The sequence below is a fragment of the Falco peregrinus genome, chromosome 6 (genome assembly GCF_023634155.1).
Source record: "Falco peregrinus isolate bFalPer1 chromosome 6, bFalPer1.pri, whole genome shotgun sequence".
NCBI classification, from domain to species: Eukaryota; Metazoa; Chordata; class Aves; order Falconiformes; family Falconidae; genus Falco; species Falco peregrinus.
The window spans coordinates 80674243-80686329 of NC_073726.1; the positions used below are offsets into that span (position 1 = coordinate 80674243).

Sequence of the window (12087 nt, forward strand, 5' to 3'; positions counted from 1 at the left end):
AAGTAAGCTTATTTTAGCCAAAAGGCAGGAAATTGCAGCATGCCCAAACAATTTAGGTACCAGCCCTGACTCAACTCCCCTGTTGAATCTCCCACACTTACAAACTTGCTTGGCCTCAGCAACATCCATGTGCTTTCTTGCCGTCACTACCCAACACGCCCTGTAGAGAGTCCCCCCATGTGACTGCTCCTTTGGAGGCCTTCTGACAGCCAAGGAAGTGATTTAGTCTTCATGGAGAAGATTTCCCTCAAACAAGTGATTTACACTTAGAAAACAACCATTCACGTACAAGTTGTCTGCATTCCTCCATCCTTCGTGAAAATACATGCAACAGTTTTGACCTTCCTGGAGGATGCAACTTCCTGTATTGTCCTCATCAGCCTTCTGTGGAGGTGCCTCTTTTCACAGTGGAGAAGCTTCTTTTAATAGCATTTTCTAGCATTGCCTCTTCTTGGGTTTTCACCAGTTTCATAGGCTTGCAATATCCTGCAAATGAGCTCTACTATACTCCAAATTCATGACACCGAGTTATCAAGTAGTGTCTGACCTATAGTCTCTGTTCTGTTAAAGATGGTCTCTACTGGCCTAATAATGGTAGATTATTTAGTTGCTGCTCCTCTGTCAGTCAGGGACAACCCTCCAGAACCTCGTGTTTTTTCACCATGCAGTCCATGGAGAAAGATGCCCAGGGTGTAATTTGTTTATGGTTAAAACAAAAAAAAATGCCTAAGTGCCCAAGTTCCTGGAGGTCTCCCGTGTGAAACTTGAAAGAAGGCAAACTGATTTAGATACTCTGCAAACAGAGCTCGTACATTTAACTAAATTGTGCTGCTAAGTATCAGCTGGTCCATGATAACTAACAGTGTGCACGCTCATAACTCTCAGCAGAGGTGAAAAATGCAGTGAGCATGAGTCTTTTCTACTGGTTTTTAAAGGTAATGCTTTTGATTTCCTGCTTGCGGTGGCTTGAGACACAGTTGCTACAATTGCGTTGATGCATGCCATCTTGTTACATTATTGCAAGTCAGTCATGTATCTGAACTTGCTGATCGACAACTGTAGCTTTTAGGGACGAGTTTTTAAGTGGTTGTAGGAGCCAAGCAGAATTTTCAAGAATATTCAACTTTCTTGTTGAAGCAGAGGTCTAAGATACTTGGGTGGTTGGGGTTTTTTTTGCAAATTCCACCAGCCTAGTAAATACCTCTGCAAGTCTGAGCAGCTCAGTCAGTTTAGAACATGGGATGGGGCCCTTGATCACTTAGGACTTTTCTTGAGAAGATCTCAAGATGCAGATCTGAGTTCTCCTCATTTGAGCAGTATTTATGTTCAAGCTTAGCCTGAAACCCGTCTAAAAATGAGGTGAACAACAAAAACCAAATCAGGACTTGAATCCTACCTCTTCTCAAAGTCTGAAGCTCTGTTGTTAGTCCAATAATTTGCCACCCAGACATCTTGGGCTGAATTTTGTGTGCTTTCTTTTTTGTGTGTGTGAAGGAGGGGGGCACAGTGTGTGTGGGGGAGGTAATGACAGCCAATTGAAAATAACTAAAGCCATTCGGTTCAACCAGCATTTACTCGCTGTCCACACTGAGGTAAATGTGCAGCCCTGGCACAGTATGATGACATTGCATGTGCAATTCCAGTCAGCTGTCAAGGAGCCATTAGCTCCTTGAAACTCTTCCAGGGGCCGCTGTAGAAAGGATATTAGGGGTCTACCATCCCCATCAGTAAGAGTTGCATTTATACACTTGGAAATCTTCTAGAGCATAGTTACAGCAGTGTACTACTCACTAAAAATAACATTGCATGCTGCAAATTTTGAGGTGAAAGTAAAGTGTAGGGTAAATCTTACCTCTGCAGAATTGTAAATATTAGCTGTAAGTTACTATAATCAGAGGGTGTCTGCCTCAGGCTGCCACATTCCAGAATATGACAGAGCCTGACATTGACTTGCCTCTGCGGGAGCGCCATCCCTCCAGCTGACCCCGAGGAGAGCCACTCCTGCCAGGACTAGCAGTAGTGGCACAAGCAAAACCAAGTGACTGACACTGGGATGCCAGATCCCTGCAGCACTCTTCCAGTGGGGCCAGACACCAACCAACCACCTCAGCAAGCTTCGAGCACAGTCAAAGCGCTGGTTCAACAACAGATCCACACATCCTTCCTCTCTTCCCTCAGGTTTCTAATAAATTCCTGCCTTGGCCAAAAAGTGTCACTTTTTTCTTGATGAATTTCAGCCAAGTGCATGCTTTCTTATTTGAAACTGCTCCCACCAAGACCGACCTTTTTTGCAGGTGAGGTGGAGCCAGCCTGAGCCCACCACAGGTGTTTAGCCCTGTCCTGCCCACTGATGGCTGTGGTAAATGATTCCCTGCTGACCTAGGGAATCACATCACCTTTACAGTGATATTAATGAAGGACTGCATGTAAACAAAGCATGGAGATCTTTGGGAAAAACCCTTCTGAAACAGTGAATTCAGCATGAACCATTGACCTAGACTATGCAGGTTTTGTTAAAGTTATCACAGGTTACACAGGATGATGGAAAAAAATGGTAGTTTTTGGAACACAGCAGAATTACCAACTCTGATCAATTGGTAAAATATTTCTTGGGGAGTCAGAGCTAGAGGAATTGAATGAAAAAATCAAAAAAAAGACAGTTAAAGTTTTTGTTTGTTTCTTGTTTGTTTTGTTGTGGTTTTTTTAATTGAGCTTCTTGCACTAAAGAAGCATTTTCTATACAGCCTTTCATTGGAAGAGTTCTGGAATGAATTGCACGTGTGTCAAGGAACCACTTACATGGGCCCTTACTACCCTGTTCTCTAAGCACCTCCCGCATTATTAAAAGGCCCAAACCAACAGAGCAATATAATTTCCCTTCCCTTGTTCCTTATAAACAAAATCTCTAAAAGAAGGTTTTTACTAATATGTGCGTGTCTAAAAGACTTAAGTGTGTGTGTGTGTGTGCAAAATTATTGATGGAAAGGCGATGGAAGAACTGGGGTTTGTTTATTTGTGAGAGGATATACAACAGAAATTAAAGCAGTAGCCTGAGACTTCCAATTTGATGCTCTTCTACAGACCTCCCGTGTAGTCCAGGGGAAGTCACTTGTGCCTGGAGCTGCAAAAGAGGTTAGCCACAGCAGTGTTTGGCATTGCAGTGTTTAATTGCAGCCAGCTACCTGCTTGGTATCCATAGCCGTGGAGTTAGTGGCTGGGTGAGGGGAAAAGGGAAAGGAAGACGTCTCTGCATCTGTGTGCCAAGAAGGGGCCCGTCCGTATAGGCTGGCCATTGGCAAATGCATGCAGAGGAGAATTATTTTCTGTCTTTGTCCCAGCTGCAGGTACCTTCTTCTGGGTGAGAGGGAGGAAGCTATCACTGAACAAGATTTGTATCCAGGAATGAAAAAAAATGGAAATTGGTTTCCTTTTTTAAAGTTAAACCCAGAAAAAAAATGAAATGGGAATGGACATTTTTGTGTGAAAAATGTTGATGTACATAAGTTTTTTCCAGCCAACAAATCTGACTGCCACTTTCCTTTCACATTCCTCCTTTTGTAGATGTCATGGTGACCATTATCAAGGTGACCATTGGGGAAGGTTTCAGCTAGAACGGAAACCTGCAATTTTTGCCAGATGTCATCTCTTCAAAACGCATTGCCTTGTTCTCCGTAGGTGGTAGGGAGAGTCTGTAGTAAGGGCACTGGCAGACTAAGCTCTGGCTTTCGAGACAGTACATGTTCCAGAGATACTCTTTACAGTTCGAAAATGGGAAATACCATCAATACTGTTAATATCACTAATCATTTCAGGTGTGCTCATTAAATGTGTTATTCATTTCCCTTTTCAAAAAGCATTTTATATTATCATACCAAACATGTCATCATCACCACTGTAACACATACCAACCCCAAACAGACAGGAATAGAAAGACAGGCTGACAAGAACCATTTTAGCACCTAGCTAGAGGTCTTTGGTTGCCTGCCCTTTAGCCACTCTAACAAGCCATCTCTCAGAGACTGGTTTTGCTTTCAAAGTAAAATGCAACCATACGGCCATCTTAGGGATCTGGACAGTTGAGCTATAAAAATCCTGTTGTTTCTGACAGCAGCAGAGCCCCTAACTCTGTGCAGTTCGCTTTCTGTATTTCATAGTTGCCAGTTACTATGCTGTGCTGCGCACACACACACTGCAAGCAGGAAGTAGGAATAGCTCAGCTCTTGGCTTGGTAGGTCTCAAGAGACAGCCATGAAACTGAAAAACACTAAACTAAAACCTAAGTGTCTGTTAGACCTTTAATTAGCGACCTAAGGAGTGTTTGCCAAGAGGAAATTTGAATTCAATTATCCAAATAGAAAGTATTTAACCTCTCAATAGCACTCAAGTAATTATCATACTTGGTTTTTTTTTTCAGGAACTTTGAAAAGTAAAACAAAAAGCAAATTCAAAAATGGTAGAAGGTGTCAGTTTTATATCACAGGGAGCATACAAAGGAAAGCTGTAATATTGCCCATGCTTTAGACCCCTCATGTTTGCACAGAAAGAGGTAGCCTCAAGCAGGGAGAGCAGGTTGCAGGATTCTTGATTTCCCCACTGAAACAGCCAGCACCAGCAGTAGGGCCAACAGCGGTAGTTTTATGTGCATCAGTACAACAATAAACACACAACTAAAATCAGCAGGTCATCTCATGCAGCTTTTAATGTGATCAAGTCGCTCAGTCAGTGTCAGAAGGACTAGGATGCATTAGAAGAGGCTTCCTTCTAATGTATATTCCAGTATGTTTTGCAAACATTTGTCGATACCAACCAAGCCATTTGCATTTCAGATTGCAGCAGCTGTTTCAGCCCTGATCCCAACTGTCCTTTCACTACACATCCACACTAAAGTTTCCAGCATTAATCTCAAGGAAAAAAGTCAATGTTTTCTTGCCTTTCTCTTCACAGACTGTAGGTTGCTTTGGGATTATGTTTATCAGCTGCTTTCTGACAGCCGGTACGAAAATTTCATCCGATGGGAAGATAAGGAATCCAAAATATTCCGGATAGTGGATCCCAACGGGCTGGCCCGGCTGTGGGGAAACCACAAGGTAAGGAAGCAATGCACTTTTCCTCCTGCGGCACTTCACCTCTTGTAACATCACAGGATTCACTTATAAACAGAATGAAAAGGAAGAAAGTGTGTGCATATAAACTGTTGCTGGAAAGTTGTAATCTTTCATTCTACGCATATTAGAAATATAAAGCATCCAGCCTCAAGCACTAAACCCTACCTTTCATATAGAAAACCTGTTGGTTTGGTTTAAAGGCATTGAGTTATAAGTGCATTTCATTATAAAATTATAGGGAGTGCAAGAATTAGTGGTCCTTCTCTCTCAAGGCATCTCATTTCTTCCCGAAACCTGATAGTAAGGATGTTCTGGTTAGATGTGGTCTACAAGAAGCTGTATACTACACCTTGGCAGGAGCTATCTGTCTGTGTTCTATCTGCACCAGCATTCAGATTTCACACCTGCCCTGTGACGGACACCAAATGCTGCAGGATTATGTATTTCCTTTTAAGGGGGTAACTCTGCTTTGTTCTCTGCAAAGCAGTTACTGATTTTTGCAGTTTGGGGCTGAGTTAGGTATAGATAGATCTATATGAATATATTCATACGAATATATGGGTAGCCAGCATGGATTTGCAGAATGGAGACCATGCTTGACCACCAACATACCTGTCTACCATGAAATTATGAGCTCAGTGGATGCAGGGAGAACAATGGATGATTATCTTGATATTAGAAAGGCTTTTGAGACTGTATCCCATAATATCCTCACAGACAAACTAATTAAGTATGATCTAGACAAGAATATAGTGAGGTAGACTGAAAACTGGGTGAATTGCTGGGCTGAAAAGATTGTGATCAATGGCACGAAATCCAGTCACTAGTGATGTTACCCCAGGGATTGAATTTGGGGCCAATACTGTAACACGTTCATTAACGAACTGGATGATGGGACAGAGCACACCCTCAGCAAGTTCTCAGACAATACAAAACTGTGAGGTGCTGATACACCCTCTGGTACTGATACACCAGAGGGTTGTGCTGCCATCCAGAGGGATGTGGACATGAAAAATGACCTAACACAAATTTCATGAAACTTAATAAGGGGCAAGGTAAAGAAGTCTGCCTGGAGAGGAGTGACCTGGGAAAATGTGGGGCTTTACATTGCCCCTTGTTATGTTTCATGAGACCCCAGGTGTGGGACGGTTATACTAGGAAGATGGTCAGACAGTGGAGCACGTTGCCCAGAGGAGCCTTCATTCTTGGAGATGTTCAAAACTGAACTGGACAGTCCTGAGCAGGTGTCTCTGGTTGACCCTGCTTTGAGCAGAGGGGCTGGACTAGGTGATCTCCAGAGGTGACTTCCAGCCTCAGCTGTTCTGTGGTTCTGTATATGAGTATACATAACCTATACTCTTGATAAGTTCAAGATTTTCTCATAGGAGTCATTGCTTACAAGAACATCTGTCCTAGAGGTCTTGGGCTGCAACACTGGGAGTGGAGAGTTCTGCCATTACCCAACCTCCAAGCTATTCTAAAACTGAAGCTACTTCAGACCACTAGCCACTTGGGAAACACAGTGGCCTTTTAGCATATAAGAAAGGGAAAAAGCACACATGGTATTTCAGGGGGCTTCCCAATGAGTGGAGTCTAGATTTTGCAGGAAAAACATCATTAGTGTTTAATTGTCACAGAAGACCTTTTATGTACCCTCCCTCAGCAGACCTGTGGTGGGCAAGCAGAGGAGGTCTGCTCTTAGAGAGCATTTTAGACAGGTGAATTGGTCTCATTTAATAAAGTCAGGTCAACACTACAGCCTTCTGCCAGATCTTGGACTGCCAGAGCTGTGCCAAGCCAAACTCCTGACATGGAGGCTCGCAGAGCAAAAGCGTGCCTCTGCTGGTTTGGCGCGTTTTGCCCATGGCAAAGCGGCTGCTTTATGCTCGTGCAGGCATGGCTTTGCCAGTATAGTTGTCTTTCTGCGGGGAGTTTTTTTGCCAGGATAGTAAACCAGTGCTCCTTGTACCAGCAAAATGCTCTTCATGTAGATGTAGCCTAAGGGACTGAACCTGCTAACCCAAGCCAGTACTGTGGGGGCTGCCCACAGACAGCTCTGCCCGCGCACATCACTTCTGCCTTGTGACACTCAGCTTCAGCAGAGCCATGTCAGTCACATTGCAGTACTCTGGCTATGGCCTTTAGGGTCTGCAGCTCCCAAAATGAAGGGGAGGCTCTGTCATAGAAGCAGAAGTACAACCTAATGGGCTTCTTGATTTACACTTGTATAACAAGAGGAGAAACAGGCACTCAATCACCACAGTGCATTGTAAGCATTAACTAGTTAGTGGAGGGGAATCCCAAAGGAACAGTGTTCTTAGTAAGGATTTCTGACAGATTCAGCCTATTAGCCACTCTTCTTAGGCTTTTGCAAAAGGTGGTTTCAGTAAGAACAGGTCTGTCACATCCCACTTGGCATGAGAATCTCCATCTAATGTCTCCTCTTGTGGTCGATGAAGCCTTTGTTATCTGTGATCCAAGAAACTGTAGAAAAATCTCACTTGGAATTTTTGTTAAACTTTCTTGCTTAAATTGCCCTGAATGGAGACCCATAAAAATTTGGTGATGAGGGCTGGAGGGGCAGGATGGGCCTGCAAACAGCATTAGACTGGAACATCTAATTTCTTGAACAGATTTGGTTACTTTAGCTGGCTGTGATAGTTCTGCAACTCCTTTGGGGGCTTAGGAAGGTTTTAATGAATCGTGTCACCACATTTTTCCTTTTTCTTTTGAAAAAAACAGAACAGAACAAATATGACTTATGAGAAAATGTCCAGAGCCCTACGCCACTACTACAAACTAAATATTATCCGGAAGGAGCCAGGACAAAGGCTTTTGTTCAGGTAATTTTTTTCTTTTCTTTGCCATTCCTTTCTACAGACAATTAGTTTTCGAAGATGGAGGATGGAATTGTGTGTGGGATACTTCATTGCCACAGCTATAATACAGGTGACAATGGGCATACATTTGCAAAAGCTGTCTAGACCAGCGCTTCCTAGCTATCAAGGCAACTGCACCAATTTACGAAAATAGTGGCGTTTCAATGATCAGTGGAGTCAATAGAAGTCTTTTCACTCCTTTGAAGCAGGCTGCGCCGTTGTTTAAGACCTTAGACAGATGATTCATGATCTCACCCAAACTGCTGGAAAACCCACTCCAAACTGACTTCACAAACAGAGCTGCCAGTGAAAGCTAAGCAGGGATCAGGCATTTCCTCAAGTGCATCAGCATCACGAAAGAGAAGTGCTGATAACCACGTCTTCAGCGGTGCTGCTTTCAAGGGAGAGAAGGACCTGGAAGACCTGTTCGTAAAACCTAACACATCACATTGGATGATACAACCAAGAATTTAGGAAATAGTGCCTGAAACAGTGTTACAGCAAGGAGTTACTTCCACAAACTTGAGTGTGGCTGGTAGAGAGCAAGAGCACTCCAGCTCTCTTCAGACAAGACCAGCAAATCCTAGTGCATACGTTTGACCCACAGAGCACTGGACTCAGACCAAAGATTGCTTTGATGTCAGTGGTCTGGACCTAGTAATGTGCTTGGAAGTGATATCAATAGGAAGGCAGCCTTGGAGTTTGTTTTCTTAAATAGCTAACAGAACTGCATTAGCACTCAAACTATCTACAGCTGAAAAGGTTTCTGTGGAATGTCTTGTTTATGTCAGCTCTTAGAAGGAGACTTAGATGGGGGAAGGAAAGTGAAGGGAAGAAGGAATTACAGGCAAAATCAACTGCATGATTTTAGATTTTTTTTTTAATTTTTTGAAAGTTAAAATAAGGTTGCTCCATGAGCAGCAGTACCAAGGGAACCTCAGTTGCTATGGCCTTGTGTGAAGACCATGCTTTCCTGGGGGAATTCTGTGATGCTGAATGTACTTATCTTGGAGCCTCTTTTTCAGGGGGGGCACAAACAAAAGAGGAATCCATCTCTTCTCAACCAGGCTGCCTATTTTTTCAAAACTGTAGAAACCTGATACCCTTGGAGACCTCAATTCCTCTGTCAGACTTGCCTAAAATTGACCAACAGATTCAGAGGTCACTAGGGAGCATAAAACATGAGCATATAAACCTCATTTCCTTCGGAAACTGGGAAAAAACAACAAAGCATTTTTTGCACAATTCCCAATAAAAACTTATTGATGTTGTTTTCTTAGACCTATTTATATCTGAAGAGAAAAAGAACAGCTGCAAAAAATCAAGCCATTAATATGCCTTTCTTGGCTTTTTCTTGCAAGCACAGAAATAATAGGAAGTGTGACTCTGTAAGTAACATGCAGGCAGTTGTCATCTGCAGATATCTATACAGAGCTTTAAGTAAAATGGAGTCAGAGAAGGATTTCTAATAGGTTGCCTGAGTGTCCTCTGCAACAAATGAGGTTACAGACACTGTTTCTTCATTAGCTTGTAGTTCTGGGTTGTTTTCTTAAAATTTAATCAAATGCTATTACAAATACCCATGCTTGGAGTTCCTTGACATGACTTAAAACACAGACCAGAAAGAATACCCAAAGTACTGCGGTACGGTTCACATCAGCCCATCTCCCACATGGTTTAGGAAACGGAGCAGACAGAAGGTAGGGAAGGCAGTGGGATCACTCTGTTTTGATTTCATCCTCATGCAAGATCAACAAGACAAGCAGGGTTTAAATCAGGGCACAGTCTGGCCCGTAGGCTTTGATGCGATTTCACTGTGTAGCCAGGGACTGATTCACCACTTCTGTATGCTAGTTTTTCACCACTGTAACACCATTTGTATCAGCAGCGTTCTTCCAGCATACAAATGGGAGTGACACAGCAGTGAGTCACAGCCTTTTTTTTTTTCCCTAAATGCATATGTGCACATGATTTCCAAAATTAGAAAGAGTGGCAAAAGGTTAGCTCCAGACTGTGCTATGCATTTGCTGAGAGACTTCATATTTTTCAGATGGAAAGCCCTCAGCTTTATAACCTCAGAGGCAGAAGAGGAGGCAAATCTGGCTCATTAGCTTCAGCAGTGATTTTTCTGGGTCAGTGATAGTAACGAGGCTCCTGTCAGTTGGTTTTGTTTTCACTGGGGCAAGGATACTGAGCATATCATCAACCTGAAATAAAATCAGCTCCTCTGATTAACACATTTTGTACTGCTCAATGATAGCCAGTACATCGTTAATGAAAGACTGAAATTTTTTGTAACACTTACAGCATAAACATCTTTCATCCTAATTTCTCCAGATGTACTTAGGAGTTACGAAAGTGAGTTGTATTTAAACTAGGATTTCATCCTTCCTATGTGACTCTCTCCCTATGCCATTAAATTCAAAAAGAAAGCAGAGCTTTTCCATGCGATCTCTGTGCTGCAGTACACAAAAGCATCCTGGCAAAGATCAAGGCTGCAGACTTGATCTACAGGCTGGTGGATGTCCTTTCCCATTTCCTACTGCTGCCGTGCCTCCTCAGAGGCAGTTTCTGTTTCTAGCCCCCTGCAGACTTAACTGCATCAGGACATTAGTGCTGGGAGCTGTGGCATTCATTTGCAGAGGTTGCTGCTTCATTACAATTATGCTTACTGCAATCACACAGGAAGAGACTGTCTTTGTTCACAGTTCCCTAGCCCAAAAAACTTTCTTTCAGGGCTTTTTCCATTTCCCAGAACTTGTTCTGACTTGGTCCTTGGCTTTTTCTTTTTTACTTTGATGTTTCATACTCCTCTTCGCTCACCTACACAGACACCTGCACAAACCAGTAGCCCTCTGCCTCTCCACACCTTGCAAGTGCTTTTGCTTTGAAATAAGCTAACCATAAAGATCTTTAATGTTTCTGTCACCAGACACCATAAATGAGTGTACCTGTGGCATACTGTCATCTTACATGACAACAGCAAACAATATGAGGGAGAAGAATATATCATTATATTATAGAGATATAGATATATTGTATATATCATTCTTTGGAAAAGACTGTGGGGTTTGGTTCAAATTTAGACATTCAAGGAGCGGGGGTAAAGGCCTGGGTGGTTTTTTTTTTTGTTTCTTTACAACGTATGGAGGAGGGAAGAAACCAGTAGGCTGGGGAGAAGCTGGGAAGTACTAAGGCACTGGGAGGATACAGCAAATATGATTTTTGGAGCTGTAGAGCTCAGGGGCCTCAACATCTTTATAAAGGTAAAAGCTGAGACCACTGGGAAATCTGCTTGTTTCTCTGTTTTGCAGGTTCATGAAGACCCCAGATGAGATTATGAGTGGCCGAACAGACCGCCTCGAGCACCTTGAATCCCAGGAACTGGATGAACAAATATACCAAGAAGATGAGTGCTGAAGGGGGCTGGTGCATCACCTCTGTGGGTCCATGGGAGAAACATCTTGCCCGGATGACTGGCACAATTTGGGAGGGGAAGCAACAACACAGAAGCAGTACTTGGGGTTGCCGCTTAGCTTGAAGACCACACAGGACCTGAATCACCTTAACAAAACAAACTTTAACAGGCAGAAGTGGTGCTGGCAGAAAAGTAAACAGGAAAAAGCCTGGACTTATGCACTACTTCACTGTTCTTACAAAGTCTCCCTTGAGTTCTTTCTTTTCGGTTTGTTTCAGTTTTGGGGTTTTTTTGTTGGTTTTTTTTTTTCCCTAATAAACATGCAGTTTGACTTTCCTTATCTCACATAGGACAAGACATCAGATTATGCTTTTTTTTCTGGAAGGCTTTCCTATGGAAATAGAGTGCTCTTATTTTCTGTGCAAGTCTCATGACATAACACTGCATAAAACAATAGCAACACAGAAGGGATTTGCTCAAGGGTTCCAGTTTGCTCGGATCAATTTACATGTGCTGCCACTGGGAAATGTGCAGAAGCTACCAAATACCACACATACCTGTCAAATGAAGAGGAGTCACCCTTCACGTGTAGGCTGGGATATCATCCCAGCATAGCTCGGGCTTGTGAGTCCTGCAAGTGGCTATTAACTGCTGGAATATGGACCAAAACCAATCACCTAAGTGC

General features: G+C 42.9%; 1 protein-coding gene across 6 annotated transcripts in view; it reads left to right on the forward strand.

The window, feature by feature from the left end:
* The window catches only part of ETV6 (ETS variant transcription factor 6), a 140030-nt gene extending 128271 nt beyond the window's left edge, over positions 1–11759 (forward strand). For all 6 annotated transcript variants that reach the window (XM_055807594.1, XM_013300757.3, XM_013300758.3 and 3 more), the window contains 3 exons: positions 4945–5087; positions 7848–7948; positions 11299–11759. In XM_055807594.1, the coding sequence (XP_055663569.1) occupies positions 4945–5087; positions 7848–7948; positions 11299–11404 (350 nt within the window). In that variant the 3' untranslated portion in view covers positions 11405–11759. The remainder of the gene's footprint in view (positions 1–4944; positions 5088–7847; positions 7949–11298) is intronic.
* The last annotated feature ends 328 nt before the right edge of the window (positions 11760–12087 follow it).